Here is a 20,312-nt window from a genome sequence, read left to right on the forward strand (position 1 = left end):
ATTTTCCTAATGTTCTGCTGGTGGATTAAAAAAAATCAAACATGTGGAGCCCAGCCAGCTGCAACTGAAGCTCTGCAGAGCCTGTAAATAGGCTTTCTTTATCAACTGCTTTGATCATGTTAATTGTGAATATGAGAAGGGCAATAAAGTGTAACAAGCTGTTTTGGAAAGGATTTCAGCAATGTGCTTGGTAGAATTCAGTCTGTATTTTTTTCTTAGGTCAAATCATAGCCAGAGTACACACAGTCCTTCATTTGTCATATGCTTTTCAATGTCTAGTCACAGGCAGACACTTGGCTACAAAATAATACAGACCATGCTGATAACGAGTTCCTATAGTGAGAGTGCAAAGGGACCCATCCCATTAGAAAGCACAAAGAGAAAACGTGGATAAGCCAGCGAAGCTGCAGAAATAATTCTTAATGATTTGGGTGCTAGGATACTACAACCTGAATGCCAGCAGTGAGCTTCGGGAGGGACCGGCTCTCCTTCCCCGCGGGGCTGTGGTACTGGCCGTCAGGCCACAGGCAGGGCTGATGGTGTCATATGCCTCACATCTACACAGAGCCTGCACCAGTCTGCATTCGGGGAATGGAGTGAAGCACAAGAGGTCCAAGTGGCTACCTGGAGACCTCTGCAGTTCCTGGGATCGCGTTTGCAAGGGACTGATGTGTCAGAGCACACAACGTGGATGAACAAAGGGTCTCACAGTAAGTCTATGCCTACGTATGTACTTCTTTGATAGGCATTCGGGGCTGGCAGATAGGCATGTGTGCTGGAGGGAGTCATGCAATGCATAGGCCCCAGGTCGTGTGGACAGGTTGTGTGGCCTCTGGAGGCAGGGTGGAGCTGGAGACCGTGGCTACGTGCAGCATTGCTCACCAGCTGCAGTGTGATGCCACCACCTCTCTTCTGCTCTGGAGTCTCAGACACCACAGGAGTTCATTAGTAGAGGACCCAGAGTGCTGTTAGGGGTGAGTTGCAGGTGCCACAGTAAGAGAGCATGAAGTGCGAGGCAGGAATGTTTTTGTATTTAGTGCTTGAGAACTGCATCATTTATAGGGACTTCGGCAGATAGGTGGAGGTGAGTTATTATATGACTTGTGGGCAGGGCTAGATACAGCCAAGCATGCACAAGGCTGGGAGTAGACCACACATCAGTATCACGTGGTCAGAAGTGTATGTGGTCCATCAGGCAAAGCTAAGAAGGAGTGGGAATCAATGCTTTTGGGTACCATTTATATCCCTCTTTGTTTGCCATATACTTTGAGTAAGGAAAACCATGGGACAAGTACTGTCAAGAAATGTAAATAGTCCTTAAGAGGCAAGGTCAGATTTAAACTACACTTGGCCTGCCCTGTCATCACTTTGGGATTTCCTCTCTCTCACGTACCTCATGTGTCCTGGCCAAGGCAGTGCTTGCAAGGCCTTTCCTTTCCCTGAAATTACATCTGACCTGACTGGAGGGGTGAGGACACTCTCTTCCTCTCAGGATGTAAACAAATACTAACTGCCCTGCATTCTGCACAGTGACACTGATGGATCGACGCTCTGTGGCAGGGCTCCAACAGCAGTGCCAAGTCTGTGATGCATTTCCCCCTGACACGGGGTATATGTAATAAAGCCTCACACTGGGAGAGACGAGATCAAGGAAACAGGAGACATAGATCAACCTCTCCCTCAAAGTTGCGATGGGTAAGGGAGCATCATCTCTCAGGAGGCAGTAAAGCCAGGAGTTCTGCCTCTTCTCCTGGTTTGCTGCCGGCATGTTCAGTGATTGTGTTAATGTTTGGGGGCTTTCGTTTCCCCAGCTGTAATGTCTGTATGGTATACGGAGATCTTTGGAGAGAAGATGCCACAGAAGGCCCAATTTCACAGCATCTCGTTCCCAGAGCTCACGCAGATGGCATAGTGAGATTTTCCTCACAAGCATGTTATTGCTCATAAACAGCCTGAGATTAATTTTTCATTGCGGTATTTCTCTTGAGTTCCCAAGTTCACTCTTCTTGTGCCTCGCACTACAGAAAACACGGAGCCTTCACTTTTGTCAGTGATACCCTTCCAAATTTGTAACCTATGGTGCAAGCTGGCGTACTTGGGCTGAAATGTGATCCAAAAGATTAGAAGACTTGGATCACTGTTTTGCTGACACTATAGCTCAAACTCAGGAAAAACATATGTCCTTAGAAAGTGCCAAATCTGGTACAACACTGAACTTTCAGGGAACACTGAATATGGAACCACACCCAGTCACCCAGCTGCATTACTACAGCATTAATACTAAAGAGTGCATCTCGTTTGTAAAAAGCTAGTCTAGATCAGAGAAATCAAGAAGTAGAATTCACTATGAATAAAAATAAACCTGAGTTGTCTAGCTTTATTGCACACCATGGATGAAAGGCAGGAAGTGGAATGACTGGCAGCGATGGCCAAAGGGAACAGTAGCTTGCTTGTATTATTTGAATGTTTAATTATGAACATGTTACTGGAAATACAAAGACTTGTGGGTTTTATGTTGGTATTCTCTCTTCAGGTTTAAGCAGTATTTACCTGTCTGCACTGATTACAGAAACATAGCCACAAACTGGTGTTTGGAAATTTTTTTTTTTTAATGGTTGCACACTATCTTCTGTCCTCTTACAAACCCCATTCCAGACATTTTGTAGGCATTAGCTGTGGTATACGCGTTGAAATATATAGCACTGGCCCAGTATGCTTGACAATGCCTGGAAAAGAAATCACATGTGCTGGAACTACAGCAGTTTATCTGGTCCTGTCTTTCAGCCCTGTAGCATAGTATCTTGCCTTTGCAAGTTACCTGAAAAAGCCCTGCTTCCAGTAACAGTGCTAAGCACACAAGAGATGTTTGATGCCTAAGTCCCATAAGGTACTCATAAAAGCAGGGACAGAAGGCATATTTTTGCATCCGGAAAACCTAAACCCGTTTTTGTCATTAGCAATGTTTTTAGGATACGTAAAACTACTGCAATGAAGGGTCAGATAAATGCTTCATGCAACTAACTGATGTCTTTGGTATACTACAGAGGATGATTTATCCCTCACCAAGTAAACCTAGTATTCCCTATCTTCCAAAATACGTAACTCCTTTTAATTTACTCCTGCAGAGATGGTACACACCACTCACCTGAGTTTTTGTCAGGCAGTCGGTTTATCCTCCATACGATGGAATTAAAGGCATGCTCATATTTGGCAGTTCCCAAAGTTACTCTCATTACTGGCTCAGAACCAGACAGACTGGTTGATCCAAAAGTGGCCCCCTTGTTCACCTTGGCTTTCAAAGATTTCTCCCCCAGGACGCTCTCCCTGCGGAAGTTCTTCACCCACTCATTTGGCACTGGGTAGCGGATCATCACATTTTCACAGGGGACCTGAGTTAAAGGGTCACGGTTGGAAGAGAACCCAGTGGACATCATCAGCCAGCTCTGCACCTCTACCTCAGCACCATTGATGCTGGCAGCTGTCCTCAGAGTAAAAGGCAAAGTTTTCTCAGCAAAGACAGTTCTGAATCGCATCAGTTCAAACCGGCAGGCATCCAAGGGGTTGAACAGGATAATACGGGAGTTATTAAACATATCCTCATCCACACATGAATGGAACCGACAGCTGTACAGTTTAATCCACTTAGTGGTGGTAGTGGGCATAATATCCTGCCTTGCAACTATTTCATTCCCTTTGATCAGGATATCATTAAGGCCCAGCCTGCATTCTGCTAGGCCAGAAAGGAAGCTGAGAACATAGATATGGGTCAGCACACTGTGCTGGAGAATCACGCTGTCTCCTTTGGCCAAGATGCCATGAAACTCATCCCTGACATCAACCGTGATTTCTTCTTCTTGATAGTTTAGTCCCACTGTGCTCAAATCTGTTGATGAGGCTGGCAAGTTCATCAGTGTGTCTTGCACAGCACTGATGAAGCTAAGGAAGTCTTCATAATCTGTAGTCCCAAGCTTGATAATTTGCTCTCTCTCTGCTGTGTGAGCAATGGCTGGCTTAGGCTGATACTTCTTTTTCTCCTTGTAGGTTGTGCGGTCCAACCGCACACTGTGTATCCTTCCGTTCTCATCATAGTTCTGGAGTTTGCGCTCTGAAATCTCATGATTGATTTCAAGTTTGAATTCCCGGAAAGGCTTCTCCAGTCCTTTCTCATAAAAAAGCTGTATACATCCACTGCCAGTCAGCTTGACGTATATTGGTCCCCAGTGCCTGGATGACATAATGTTCTTCTTCTCTGGGATCCTGAGCATCATTGGCCATCCATCCTTTGGCTGAGCTGGTGTCAGGTTAAATAAGGCTGCATCCAGATCATATGGCATCATGGGGTCATCATCAGGCAAGGTAGGGCTGCTCACATGATCTGGATCTCCAATCTGGAGTTGTTTGAGCTGCTCTACAGCATCTGTGTGGGTTACACTTTTGTTTGCCTCATGGAAACTGATGGTATCAGGCTTTTGATGGAGAACAATGAGAGAGTCTCTTTGGCTTTTGCCTGGAGCACTGGAGACAGAAGAACTTTTGGAACGCCTGTCTCGCTCCTCGAAGAATGAGCTGAATGGATTGATGGGTGAGGGTTGGACATCTTGCAGAGATTCATCCAGGAAGGGATTAGTAGCACTCCATGGTGGTGTTTCAACAGAAGGCAACTTGGTTAAAGAGGAGAGATCTAGTTTTTGAATTTTGGAGAGGTCACCTAATGTGCTTTTAGGACGTTCTCTTTTCTTAAAAGATGTAGTGAGGTTAAAGTTAACATCTGGAGTCTGTGTTTCTGCAGGTGGGGTGTCTGTTTTCAAGGGAGAAAGGTTCTGCGGTGAAAAACTGACTTCATTGTCATCAAAAGTCACCCAGCTGGGAAAGCGAACTGTGGTTGGGGTAGATGAATGCCCATTCATGGAGGTGGTGTTCAGCTGCCAGTTGACAGCCTCCATATCTACCTCTTCATCTTCCTGGAGAGACGAGGAATTGTCTTTAAAAAAAGAGGGGAGGGGAGGAAATTTCAGCTAATTATTCTGAAGTTACCTAGTTCTTTCCACTAAAAGAAAACCACAGTCAGCACAATAGTTTGCATGCTCAAAAAAGGTCTATTCATATGCTGGGCAAGAAAGATAATCAAAAGACTTGGCTAAAATGCTGAAGAGTCTGGAAAGAATTAATGAGGGAATAGATTCAGCCAGTTTTAAATGGACAGTTGAACACAGAAAAGGAATGCAGGGAGACATATGAAAGGAATGACAGCAATGATTGTATTGCTCTCATTCAAACATAATGACCTAAAAAAACCCCTTAGCCTACATGTTGTAGTGATTTTTTAAAGCTTCCCTCTCTAAACTTTCAGGCTGCATTTCTTCTGTCCACCTATCTTCTGTCATTTGCCCATTTTGTTCCCTCTCTCCTGTGTTCTCATTTTTTTCCTTTCTGTCCCCATACCCTTCGCTCTACAGAAGAATCCAGCAGGGAGAGGGAAAGAACATTGAGGAAGAGCACTTCTCCACTCTGTCCCCAGATATTTGTCTGCACATTTGCTGTTATCACAAAAGCACATGGGGATATGGTGAAGACACCATAAAAGGTGCCTAGGTGACATTTTTGCCCAGGATGTGTTCAGCAAAGAGACCCTGCGGCTTACCCAGTGAAAAATCTCTTGGTGAAGCTGTGATTTAGGGATGTGTGTTAGGATAAGTAAAAACCTATTTTTGACTTGTATTGTGGAAGCTGTCCTCATCCTCTGTCAGGACACGGCACCTATGACAGCTATTTTCCTAGTCTCAGGCTCTCCCAAGACACTTCCCAGAAGCCTGCATAATACTGTGCTATTTCAATCCCAGCTCTATCTGGAGGAGATAGTGGCAGTGTTAATACGGTGTTTTCCAAAATGAGCATAAATTCTCAGAGTTCAGAAATTAAAGGGTTTTCTTCCCATTTTTTTCCCACTGGGCTAATGAATCAGAGTGCTCCTCAAAATGAGCAGCCAGCATAAAATTATACTCTGCATCTGCACCATGGGTTTGTTCTACATACAATACAGCAGTGCTAGCATTTGTGCTTTTTGTTTCTGATAAATCTATAGATTCGATGTTTTACACAAGTCACTGTTCTTCAGTACAAGCAGAAAAGTGAGTGTAAAATGTAGCACTTTGGTATGGCTGTACACCTGTGATGTGAGCATATTTTACAACGTTAACAACAACAACAACAACAACAAACTATTTTAAGTCAATATTTAAACTGCTACCAGTTCCCCAAAAAGATGAGCTTCATTTCCATTCTGCCTCAACCATAATAGACAATTTGAATTTTTATTCCAGTTACCATTTAGAATATAAAACAGAGAATATTCATGTTAGCCAAAGTTCTGCCATTAGCTCATTATAATGTCTTGGGTAACTTGATTTTCTGGGCCCCTCAGCCCAGCTGTATGGAATTTCACCCAACCTTTTGATCTAAGGACAAAACACATCGTGCAAGTTCTAAGGGTTATTGTAATTGAGAATTATATGTGAAGCAGAATGATACCCATTTGTTTTTCAGGCCACAATAATAACAAAGCAAAAACAAGAACAGATAGCTTTTACAGACTATCCACGCATTTCAAAGTGTATTTGAAAAGAAGTGCCACTATCTCAATTTCTCAGATTTTCTTCTCTACCCTGCCCTTTCACTCCCAGCTTTGCACAATGCCTCTCTGTAGTCCCTGCTACCGGTTGCACCACTGGGTACAGTGGTCGGTCCTTTATCTGTTAAGTTTTGCCACAAGACTATAAACAGATTTGTGGGGAAAAAAAACCAACAAGCCAACTGATTATCATCCACAACAACACCCTAAGTGAGAAAGTAATAAAAAACCCAACAGGAATAATGTGACGACGTTCTGATCCTCAGGTCCACACGAATACCTTCTATGTTGTCTCATGCCTTTCCACTGTTGGTTAGCAAGCGTGTAATCCTCTGAAGCAAAGCAAAGGCAATGGAAAAATGTGATAAAAGTCTCTGTTTTTATGGTATTTCTGGCAAAACATTACCCATTTCTTTTAGGACTTCTAAAAGTCCTGTGTTGATAAGATCAGGGTTTCTTAAGAGCGTACCACCTCTTCGCCATCTGCAATTATAATTTTCCCCTTTCCTGTATCTTAGCTTTTGAACTGCAGAAACCAAATATGATTCCACAAATAAAGTATCAATACTTCTGGTAAGTTTGAGAGAGGCAGATGAGAAGACCTCCTTGAGAGTCCATGTGAAAAACACACAGAAATCACCTGACAAAATTTCTTTCTAAACTGAACAAGTTTTATAAAATAAATTGCTTATTTGATCCAGATGCCCACAGATACAGAAGAAACATTAAGAGAAGATGGCTTTGTACATGTAAGTATTTGTGTAATTTTATTTTCTAGAAAAATCAATAAACTGTTATTTGATTTGATATGTGGAAGTGTCAAATCTGGGAAGTGAAATAATCTTTCTTTCCCAAACTAAAATCAAAAGTACGTTCTGCTGCCAAAGAACCATATGGTTGGGTTTACAAATATTTGAAGAATACAGAGGTGGTTCTAGAAAAGACAGGTTTTTAGCTTTGTCTGTAAGAGAATGACTAATAGCAGGGAGGATGAAAATAACAATATGCTAATGCAGCTAAGCATCCAAAGAAAGTTCCTGAGAACTAGATGAAATAGTGTGTATATCCCAAGAGAAATATTAGCACCTCTGCTGCAAAGGCAAATACAGCATGGTGAAAAATCTAGAGGATGGCTTAGACAATGACTTGAGATTTTTCCCTTCTTGACTTTTGACGAGTTCCTGAACATGGGTGATAAAGTTTAAAATGTGAATGTCCTTCAATTTGGCAGCACCCCAGTAGGTCTGGAAGAGGACACTTAAGAAAGCGATTCCTCAGATGAACATTAAGTTCATTATTTTACTTCTTGCTTTCATAACTGTTTTCAAAATTCCTTCCTAAAAAATAAATCAAAACAGTCACTTGCTGATGGGGTGCGGACAATCTTCAACCCGGAGTGACTCCTGACTGAGAAAGACTAGATCTGCATGAAAAAAGGAAGAAGTGATTAAAACAAAACACTTTTTTTTCCTTCCTGACCTTTGCTTTCCTAAGCAAATGACTTTGATAGGTGTTTACTTTGCAAAATTAAAATGTTTTAATTGTCTGACCTTGCCAGATTCCAACCCGACAGGTTGCTCCAGCCAGCTACAAAACACAGGAGCAGATTTACCAAGGAGGTGAAGGGGACAGTAGCTCTGTCTCCTTTCCCAGAACATGAGAGCTCTGGGGCAAGCAGCCTCAGGCTGCCCACGCAACTATGCAGCTCTCCATTCATTCCCCCACATAAGTGGTGCCTGCAACCAGCACTAGCCATACCTTACTACATACGTGCCTGAACATCATTACCAAGCCATTAAATAATTTGGAAGCTTAAGTCCCTGGTGAACAATAAAGTGCCAACCTGCATTGTAAGTTGTTTGTTTTTTTTTCTATCCACAGGCTTCTTAATGTTTTGTTGGCTTTACAAGTGTTCAGTAGCAAAAGGGTTAATAATTTTGGTATGATAAACTGGTAAACAGTATTATGTTATAATGGATGTAGAACATCTCACTATGATCAGCCTTGTGACTCACTACAAGGAAAGAAGGCTTTGGTTCTCTTTATTGTTTCATCTTTTCATTTTTCTGTTTAAACCATTTTGGCCACAACCACCGGGTAATATCATGTTACTTATGCCTGGGGGAAAGGCAGCCATCCAGCTGCTAAAGGACATTGATATTGCAAACTGTTCATGACCGAAACTGTGCCACAGAAGTAGGAAGAAGATCTGAGAGTGTTACACACCTTTCAAAAAGAAAGGCAGATAACAACATTAAGAAATGGACCTGAGCAAAAGCCTGGATTTTGAAATTTCTGAGTACTCATCTATTTTGCCTCTTGACAGAAATTAGCTCAGGGCTTCATGGCGTGCCTGTTTCTGTTACCTGAATATATGAATTTACATTTACTTCAAAAAGCTCTACTTTACGCTTCAGTCTGTAGTACAGGCATAGCCTTAATGTAGTCACACCTTCCAATGGGGTACTCGCTTCCTTGATGTAGCCAACACCAGTCCTTCAAAGTAAGTATTGCTAAGTTTTCTGTTGGCATAGCTGGATCTATTCTAGGATGCACCAGACATTGATATACAGGCAGGTAATGCTTCAGACTTGGCCTTTAAAGATCAGCCAGGTCAAGAGGATGCCAGTTACAAAACCTGTAGTGTCTCTATTCATAAGCAATGATAGAAAAGCAGAAAGCGCAGACAGACAGAATCTGGGAGAAATCATGAACTAGGTTGTCGTGCGGTTATCTCTCCATCACAAAGGTTATACTTTCATATACTTCTGTGATGTCCATATCTGGTCATTTCCTTGCATTTCTTTTCCATATCCAAGTCACAACAACTGTGTCTGCACACTTTTTTTTTGGTGGTCCGTCATGTTTCTGATCCTCCCAAGACAGATAGCGTAGTTTAAAGCAAGTGGGCTATTGTTCTGAACTGATATAACCAGACTCCTATTTCCAGCCTGGCCACTGACCTGCTATGTGGCACTGAGGAAAACGCCTCATCACTTTCACTCTCGCAGCTTCTGGTTCTCTTCCACTTTTTGTAATTTTTGACTATAAGAGTGTTAAATGTGGAACACTGATCGTTCCTCTGCACTACAGTATCCAGTGTGTTTCTAGGACTCTCACAGAACACAGTATAAGTGTGTAAATGTGACAGAGTTGGATATAAACCTATAAAGTGATTCAATGAATATTTCTGTTGTATCTATGCACTTGCAAAGAGTTTCAAGTCTGGTACAAGCCATGAAGCCAGGCCTGTTTTCCTAAGCTTTCCTGTTTACCACAGCTCTGTTAATGGTGGAAGGTCAAATGTGTTACTGCTGCAGACATCAGTGTTAACTTTCTCTAGCTAAACAAAGCTACAGTAGAAAAGTCCCATGGAAATCAGTTGCAAGAATCTGCAACTCAAAGCACAGAAAGCTTCTTGTCTATGGGAAGTTACTACCTGCTTGTTTTGCACAGAGGATATCCCTGTGAGGATAACAATTACTACGTCCACGTGCTTCCTGGGTACCTATGCTATCAATCAGCGTATGGTAACATTAAGGGAATACCTAGAAGTGTCTTCTCCCAGCTTGCAGGACACACTCTTCCCATGAGCTTCAGAATAGACTTTGGAGACAGAAGAAGAGGCAATTACCCTGCCTCCTTGCAAGAGGATTATGGGGAGGGGCTGGAAAGCCTCAAACCCCTTGAGCACCAACACCCAACAGGCTGAAAGGTACATCTGTAAGCATTACTGCAGATTTTGAGTGTCTATGCAAGATCTGACATGTGGAAGAGATGACTGGTCACACAGTCCTTGCCCTCCACTCCTGCTGCTGAACACACCACATAGCAAAATCTAACAGCAATCTAGTTCTCCAGCGCGTTGAACTGTTAATACAAAAGTTATGACTTTAACTTCATACTTTATGGCACAGCTAAGAGACATTTCAAAATCATCACAGACTTAAGTAACCAGCAGGAGAAGGTGCAAGATGAAAGACTGAAGTCACAGACCTGATCTCTACGGTTCCCTTTCTTATCCCTTCTCCTCCTCTCACCTGACAGGCTTCTCAGATCATGTTGACTGGATTCATCCTTAGATAACTTTTGAGTTCATCATACTCTGTCATATTCTATTACTACATCCCTTTGAACTTGGGTGTCTAAATTCAGGCCATGTAAATCAGTGGCCTGATTAAACCTAGTGTAGTTTTATCCCAAATCTGCAGTAGTTCTAATCTGAAGTACTAAATAGTCTGTTTCCAGCAGTGGGTTAATGACTACTTAAATATGATTCCTGTTGCTTGGTTAACTATTGCAAATTCATCACAGGTCCCAAAAGAAGTATAATTGTCAAAAGAAGTTAAGTCATCTGAAGATACAAAGAAGCTATATCACAGAGCTTCCAGCTCTATTTAAAACACAGTGAATTCCATCTATGTTCAATTAATTTATCCCCACGAGTCTCTAATCTTTATAAGAACTGCTATATTTCATTTTAAATGGAAGCCATCATGCAGATACTAAACTGAAGATGAAATACAAGCAAATTATGACTCAGCCTCTCACAGCTAGATTGCAGCAGCCCTCGTACTGCAAGAAAACTGTTGAAAAGGACTGTCCTCCATGTACTATGCTAAAGGACCCTAGAAGTTTTTGTGGACTTTGTTGATGTTTTGACATTTTCTTATTATTCTACAGCTACACAAACATATGTATTTATGACAAGGTAGGATTACTGCATTTCAGGCATTGGTTCTCGCCGTGCTTCATTGCCCTAAATTATTTGCCTTGTGCCTCCTTCACTGACATTGCCTCTTGCTGCTCGGCGAGGGAAAAGAACATCTTCCCAACCGAGCCTGACCTAACCATTAAGAAATTGGTATCAGAGTACCCATAAGAACAGTGGTAGTTGCAGCTGGAAGTTTCATTGCAACCAGCTATGTATGATACTACCTGAGTGCCTTTTTTTGTCTTACCTGTTTTCTGCTCCTCTGTTTTTCTTTATTCAATTGGAGAAACTAATTAAATGAAGCCTGAAATTCAGTCAGAGCCCTGTCATTATTCCTTGAGTAAAGAAAATGTTCAACATAACAAAATCAGTTTGCAACTTAGAACTTTCCTGCATGATTTAATTTAAAAATACTCAATATTTTTACTGTGCTATGTTTATTGAGTAGTTAAAACTCTGGCTTATGAAAAAAACAATTTCAGATGTGATATGGAATAATTGAAACAATATTTCAGCAACTCATAATCTATGTACAGTTAACTCTCCTTTTCCTTGTACAGATCTCAGCTATGCCATCTGCTCTCAGCTATAACTATAGTTTTGTAAAAGTTTCTTACATGTGCTACAGTCTGTACTGTGCAGTAGGTTAGGCAATCAGAATGGATCTGGCTAGTCTTAAAACAAAACCAAGCATCTGTAACGCACCTCGTGCACAAAACTGGTAAATTAGATTCCTATAGCAGATGTCCATATTCAGAAAACATGCTTTCCAAATATACTGTTTAGGTTTTAGTCTGTAAACACTTAGAAGTTAGTGTACTAACACTCTTAGACAGAATTACATTCAAGAACAAACACAACCTATCCAGAAATCACCAAAACATTGCAGCAAATATAGATATATAGCTTTGAAATATAAGCGCCTGTATGCCTGGGTCTCCAATTAATACTAATTTATCATTTGAACAGCAGATACCAAATTAGACATAGTTCATGCAAGTCATGGATAAGGTTGTTAGTGTCTTGAAGAAACTGTTAGATCTTCACATCAGGTAGGAATTACGTGGCAATAAGTTCGAGGCAGTAAGGAACTTCAAAAGAAAAGAAAACTCTCCTAGCTATAGCTAGAAGACATTAGGTACTCTAAGAAAAAGCATTATTTATCATTTAAACCCAGCTTGCTTTTATTTTTTTTCAGTATAGAAGGCTATTTAGAAAGAAATTGAAGTAAATAAGTTTTGTTCTTGTAACATACTTATAAAAAGTGGAGTTCTTCTCTTACGTGTTAAACAATGGTAGTGAATGGGTCCCAAAACTATTACAGAAAAGAAGGCTTTTTGATTTAAACCCATTTGAGAGTCACAGATCTAGAAAGCATGTTTTTCCTAAAGATCAGTTTGTGTGCTTCCATTAGCTGGCCAGAAGGTGGTACATTAAGACTGATATAATTAGAGGAAGTCTTCAAGATTTTTACAAGATTTAGACAAGACTATGCCTGTTCAAAGAATTCACAATATATATGTGACATAATACTATTGTTTTATAATTAGGAATCATTTGAGCCAAGTTGTGAACAGAACTCACGTAAGTGGTGGAGAAAGCATTAAAACCGGCTTTTTTTTCCTTAGAACTTAATTCTATTAAACAAACATAATATACTCATAAAGTAAACATCTTAGCAACTAAGCATACCTACATGATTCACTACAAAGCGACTTCGTTTCCATCCCTGAAGACATAGCATAGATACAACAGACATATTTTTACCACTATGTCATCTAACTTTGTTCTCAGCAAGGTGTGCTCAGTCCAGAGGTTACCAAGACTATGACTACCTCAGCCTTAGTCATTATTACTACCAGTGGAGTACCTACGCTCCCAGTTTGGCTAGGCTAGACAAAGCCTGTGTGAGAGGGGACAGAGCAGAGCTGGGAAATACAAAGCTGAACCTGTTCCAGCAGAGGGATCGATATGAGAGTGACAGGTTCTCTGGAGAAGAACGAATCCCTCTGCTTCATCTTTTTATCCAGAAGGAGAACAAGGAGCAAATGAGAACAACAGAAGACACGTGCATGACATTTTTCAAAAGCAGTTCCTTTCAAAGTACATTGGCTAAGACAAACGAAGTCAGTTTGCCTCTAAATGTACTTTGGACTTTGCTTCTACCCACAGAGGTCTGCCGCCCTCTGATTTTAATCAGCAGTACATAAAGCATATCCTTCAATAGTGGAACTGCCACTGAGACGAGACCACGGAGCTTGTGAAGAAATATTCTGAGAGCAAATAAGGAAAGAGAAATGCTGCTGCTAGCCCAGGATGTTTCAGGAAGTTCATGATATTTGGCAAGCAGAATAAACCTGTAGCCAAGCCTACAAATGCAAAGACAAGCCCACTCCATCTTGGAAGAGCCGATACTAACATGCATTGAACAAGCTCTCTTTTGCAAAGAGCAGTTACATAAATCTCTCATACACAGACAATACGCTACTTCATTATGTCATAATTTTACAAGCAATATGTAATGGACTGGTAGCAAAATACAGAGGCTTGCAGACCTCTTAAGTTTTGTCTGCAGTGCTTGAGGTAGTACCATGTGGAATAAGCCCGACATTTGCAATGCCAGACTGCAGGTGGCAATGTGCCAGCTAGCGGATCCTCTCAGAGTTTGGGGTCCCATTAAGCGGCATAACCTTTGACTGCAAAGCAACACACTGTGGCCTCACGCATCAAGTTATGGATCCAAAAGGCAGCTGCAGTATTGCATAAGCATGGGGGTCTGACTCTGTTGAATAAATGCGAGAAATGTTCCCATAGCCATAGGAAAATTGAAAGCAGGAGACCATCATGTGCGTTAGATGTCTGAAACAGTCTGGGTTTGCTATTGCCAGTCCATCAATTCAGAAACTGTACTGGTAGTGACCACAAATGGTAACACCAGCTGATGACGACTTGGTAGTTGGTGCAAAATAATTGGCTGATCTCTGATTCCTAGGTGGGCAGTTCCTGCATGACTGAAGCCAACATCACCCCAACTATCTGCTCAGTCTTGTGCTGATTCTGTAGCAAAAAAAGGCAAGTCAGTACACAGGGATGTCAAATAAGCCTGTACCGGTGCTCAATTCACTGCTTACAAAAATAAACACTGATGTCCATATGTGCACATCATTTAGGAGGAGGCAGGACAAGGTATATCAGGGAGAGAAGTAGTGTGTTTTGCTTGATGACTGACATAAAAAGGTACAAAATTAAAATTTATATTGATAGAAAAAGATTTAAACCTCTACACCACAGAGAAAAAAGTCATTGGGGAAAGAGGAGAAAAAACAGACATTTGTCATTTTACATCTTCAAAACGCACTATTGCCCAACACTTCTGGCTCCCCACAACATTTAAAAATAGTAGCACTAACTTCCTCATTCCTGCACCCAAGGCATTTCCCAGGATCAAGTTTTATATCATATCAAGTCAGCAGCTCACATCCTGTCTGCCAGATTTGTCTGCATATCTCAGGTTATCCGGGCAAGAGGTAATCTCATATTTGTACTACCTTTACCCTGAGCAATATCAAAATGATTTACAAGTTATGCCACTGCTGTTATTTCAAAAAATCCAAAGACTCATTTGCCAATTTCTAATGTAAGGCTCGGTGGAAACTTCAACTTCAGCTACATATTTTAATAATTTAGTTACCTGGTTAACAGTAAAGACAGATTTGTTCCATAGACAACACAGCTGATACATACTTATAAATGATGGAAGTTAACAGTGCTCCACTTTTGCCTGAAGCTTATGCTAATATTTTCCCCCCTGTAGCTTGTCACGCAAACATTTTCTGTTTAAAGTGCAGAGAAGACCATGTAACTACATGAGGGTAGCCAGTTTGGCCAGTCCTTCTTGACTCAAAGCACGTGGGAGCTCCAGGCTACAGTGAAATTTTATGAACTAACAAGTGAGGTGCTCAATGCAAAGGTGAGAGGAGCTACAGCAAAGCCCTGTGTAGGTAAAGTTTTGTTTTTTTTTTTTAATTCCTGGAGGGATTTTTGACACATAATGCAAAGGACTGAAGGAAACTAGCTGGAAATAGTGTGAGAAAACAGAAAGGACAGCCTGATCTACGTGTAATGCCTGACCCATATCAGACGTTGCTGAGGATGCACCTGCCAAAGCAACAGCCCCACCCTCAACAAATAATGATAATTACAGGTGCTTGAGAAGCAGCATGATGCCAAGGATATGACATAGGAATGGGCTGCAAAAGGCCTAGGTGCTAATCCGAACTACGTGACCTTCAGCTAGCAATTTATGCCCTCCGTTCCACAAGTCTTCTCCCTGTAGCAAAGCAAAAATACTGATGTAATGGAAGTGTTAATGGTTGTTGTCAAGTGTGTTTGATGAACAGGCTATCATAAGTCATGTGAAAACTTGTGGGCTTTCTAGGGACCATGCAGGATGAATGGATGAAGCAAGGGAGCTCCTGTAGGGAATAAAATAATTTGAGACAGTAGAAGCTGTGGCCCTTGGCTGAGCAAAACGTAACTCATGTGTGCCAAGGAATTTCCGTGTGTACTGGCTGCTTGCAAGTAGGTATATCTGGATGAGAACAAATAGAAAGGTGGAGGAGCTGCAGTAAACAGCTAAGACTGGATGCTTAAGTACAGGACTGGCCGTGAACTGCAAGCAGAAATGCTGGGAATTTGCTTCTTACCGTTTGTTCCTCCCAAACACTGAGAAACAGAGCACTGTCCACATTATTTACAAGCAAGAAGGATTCCACTAAAAATACTGGAGGTGAGCTAAAAAGGCCTCTAGTACCAGTCAGCAGTACTCTCTCCTGAGATATAAGTATGACAAATACTGTGAAAGGGAGAGTGTGTACCGCACGGCTCCCTCTGCCAAGATTGACCTCATATTAATTGGGGGGAAAACTGACGATGGATAGAAGGAATATCTCTTACCAGCTCTCAATGGAAACTATCATATGAATTAATGATTTAAAATACAGTTATTTTTAATGCATCTGCCTTGCACAATGTTGCAACACAAAATTATGATCTGGCAGACACATTCTTATTAAAAAAAATACAGAAAATACCCCTATTATTTTGTTAGAAAAAACAGTGTCTTTCATGCCTGATTTTTCTTCAGGCAGGCAGCAAGGACTGGGACAAAGAAAGGCCTGAGACACCGAGATCGAGTGATAAAGTGGGCTGGAGAACATTTATAAAATGAATAGAGATTTGGGATTTTTTCCAGGAGTGTAAGGTGAGCATGGGGTTGCTCCTCACCCTGCGCTGTAAGGGCATGAGGACTACTTATACCCGTTCTTTTAAACTGTGCACCTGAAAGACCTAAGTGTTTGCTCAGGTAGAAATTGGGATGACAAAAGTAGGGCCTATGGGGCTGCTCAGAGATCCCAAACAAGAAAAGCTTTGCATTGAGTGAAAATACTGAGAAAAACCCTGGAGTTTCCAGTTACCTAGACTTTGGAAAGCAGAGTCTTGCTGCAATAGATACTGAAACATGCTTGTTACAGTCAGGTAGGCACTACTTTATTCTGGAAATAAACTTAAACTTTGTCTTCAAAATCCGTATTATGCCCTTACTAAAGCAGTTGCAGGGTTGAGTCAGGGTGCTGCATTGCTGTTTCTCACCTCTTGACGCCTTTAAAGATGTGGTTTGGATATACGCTGAGCAAGATGATCTAGGGAGACAGGACATAGTAAGAAGAAATATTCCCACTGGTGATAACCTAACTTTAGCCTCCTTTATGGTGACACTTAAAGACTGTTCTCAGTTTTTGTCCGTCCAGGAAAACTATAATAATGTTACAAGGGTTGTCTTGGAGAGTGTTTCCAGCAGCACAGCTGTGTCAGCAGAGCGTGCCTGCCCTGCCAGTCTGACTAGCACAGCCATACCAACAACTTCAGCCAACTTCGGAAACTAACGGAGCTGACCCAGCTCACCCTTTGTATGCACATAACAAAAGGACTCCCAAGGATGGCGGAAGACAGAAAACTTGTCAGCATGTTCATCTAACTACATTTTAGTTAACTGCTCCTGCTCTAAGGCCCTCTGACCCAGCCTGAGAATCTTGTTATCATCCCATGGTGCTATCAGCACCTCATCTCCAACCTCAAGGCAGCTGCCGACCAGCCCGGGAAGCTGTTATGAGGGAATGGCTTGTTTTACGACGTACTGTTCTGATTGATGAGGCTGCTCCCCCCTTTCCACGCTCATCTGTTCCAGGTCTGGGACTCCCTTAGCGCAGCCTTTTCCTTCAGCCCAGGCTCCCACCATAAAAGCCCAGCTGTTGTGCAGCTATTCACAATTGCAGGAAATCAACAGAACCAAATACTGGGCTGTTATCTTTTTTATGTCATTTGGAGTTTTGTTTTTCCTTTTTGTATGTGTGTGGAGCCACCACGGTACACAGGATTATTCAGGGTCACTCCACAGAAGCAGCCATACAGAAATGATCCAACAAGCCATTTCTTCCTCTCTCCCTTGGGCCATGCTGGTGTGATTACAGCGAACAGAAAGGCATGGGCCTCACTGTTAAATGTGAGAGTGTGACCAAAAGAGACCCACGCGTGAAGAATGGAAAGACATAACTCACGATGTTATCACAGCGCTCCGTGGCGAGAAGTGAAGAGGAAAACCATGCTTCCTTCCTCTCTGCAGAAATTGTAACTTCCCGTCTTCCCATCTCTAGCAGGCATCTTCCCTCCAAGCTATGATTCTGCCTGGGGGCAAAACACAGGGCGTACAGGGCCCAAATTCCCTCATGCTAGTCCTGCATAACTTCTCAGCCACGCTGACTTCTTCTCTTACTGTTAAGTTTTAGCTTCCCCCATCTCTGCCTAGTCTTAGCTGCATGTCTTCTTTCTTCCCTAAATGATGCTCCCCATTCTTTTGATGGGGATGCAGAGGGGGAGGAATTCAGCTAGTGGCTTTGCCAAGTCATCTCTTCTTCTTTGTAAGATAGAGACAAAGAGTGGAAAAAATTAAAATAATCCTGTGGAGAAGTAAAGAAGAGACCCCAAATGTCAGCCATCTCAGTTAGTGAGCCCCTTGCCATATACGTGTATACACACACACAGATATACATGAGAGAATAAGTTGCCAGCTTTAAAGGTGATGAACAAGGAATCGTGAAAATTTCTGTCCTGGGGTAGCAGTTACTAGAAATCAGGGTACCGGGGCTGGATGGGACGGAGCTCTGATAGTGTCAGGGCAATCCCTGTATGAAATACACCACCGAAAGCTAAACGGAAATAAACTTCCGCATTCTTGAAATGTGGACAAGACCTAGCAGGTCTTCAGGGTACAGGACAAGATTAGGGGGGGAGGAAAAAAATATGGACAACACGATACGAAACCTTACTGCCTGTATCACCAAACTGTGCAGCTGGTTTGGTGGCGGCTGAGAGACAAGAGCTGAGCACTGAATGTGAGCGATGTGAAGGAAAACAACAGGGGCCCCACAGCTGCTGTGCCCTGTAAACAAAGCGAGGCTTTCTGAAGGGCCATGTGAGATTTTGCAGAAGAGCCCTAAAAGAACTGAGGTCTGCCCGAAAGAAACAACAGGGATTAGAGTAATGAGGAACATGGGATAATAAGATAATATGAGGACTTTATTGAGCTTGAAAAGAAAGGTACCCAGACTATAAAATGAAAAAATAATTATTAATGTATTCCTATAAACAGATCAAATGGACATTCAAGAAATGAATGGGCAACAAACACTTAACAGGTAATTAAAGTACCCTAAAGCAATATCTTATTATATAGTGGCACTGACTGTTGCAGGAGATTTGAGAGGAGCTGTCTAAGAACAACACTGCTATGGAGAAGAATGACTGCCTCAGTTCACTAGTGAGTGTTATATTTGAACGTTTCAAGAAATAACGTGATCACTTCCTAGGAAAAGAGATTTTTTTCTTCGTGAGACAATGTTGCAGAATTGTTTCAGTACATTATGGAAATGGGGGGGACGGGGGACTTTTTTGCCCACTGGCTTACTTGGGTACAGTGGATAAAGTACTTAGATAAAGTGTCAGAAATAGCTGTCAGATGAAAATGTACCATCGGCTGACTTCTACTAGGTTAACGAGTCTAGATGAAATATCTAATGGGGCTTAGGAACATGATCTGATCTAATCTTTTGTGCTGCATCTCCCCAGTTCAGAGATTCATACCACTCAACTAGGTCACATCGAGGTGAAATGGTGGAAACAAAAAGGCCAGTCACGTGGAGAAGGACGTACACCTTATGGAAAGCTTTGAATTTAACATCTCTCGTGAAATGGCATTTCTTGTAGGATTCATTAAGGAACATGCATATGAGCGCTTGAAGTCGTGACAGAGAATTCTGCTCTTGGTCTGGCTTAATGAAAGCGCGTTTCTGCTTGGGACAAGGAAAGAGATTGTACTGGAAGGGAGTGTGTTTATCTGAACCAGAATTTTAATGCTCTAGAAATGCTGACAGCTTGGAAGATTAAATCCTGTATTTACTAACTCAGCAGTATCCTCCCCCCCAAATTTCCCCATCATCGGCGCACCGCAACGTAAGGGAGCAACCCTAGAAAACAAGATATCTGCTTGACACGTGGCGAAATCCGTGCTTGAGCTCTCTGAACTGGGATGTGAACAAAACTGTTCCTTGGGGTCAACTCTGCTGGTGATTTTGGATATGAAAATTGGTTTACCCATAAAGCAAATTGAAACCCAACTCTTTTATTATAGGATCTGAGCAGCTGTCAGATGGCAGCAGCCTGACTATGCTGGGGTAAAAACTGCGCCACACAGTCCTGTGGGCGAGCCAGTCTCATTGTAAATAGTTTCATGAGGCATCAGGAAGCAATTACCGAATCCCAGCAAAACCTAATTATGCCCCCTCTCCTCCTTCACGAGCTATCATTTAGGAGAAGCCAGAATTATTTTTCTCCTCTCTCCACTACAGTTAAAAC

General features: G+C 42.0%; 1 protein-coding gene across 1 annotated transcript in view; it reads right to left on the minus strand.

Moving 5' to 3' along the window:
* Positions 1–20,312, minus strand: part of STON2 (stonin 2) — a 60,998-nt gene that overhangs the window by 4,812 nt on the left and 35,874 nt on the right. Inside the window, exon 4 of the mRNA XM_009319427.1 lies at positions 3,146–4,981. Coding sequence (XP_009317702.1) covers positions 3,146–4,981 — 1,836 coding nt within the window. The remainder of the gene's footprint in view (positions 1–3,145; positions 4,982–20,312) is intronic.

Source organism: Pygoscelis adeliae, unplaced genomic scaffold (genome assembly GCF_000699105.1).
Source record: "Pygoscelis adeliae isolate BGI_AS28 unplaced genomic scaffold, ASM69910v1 Scaffold71, whole genome shotgun sequence".
NCBI classification, from domain to species: Eukaryota; Metazoa; Chordata; class Aves; order Sphenisciformes; family Spheniscidae; genus Pygoscelis; species Pygoscelis adeliae.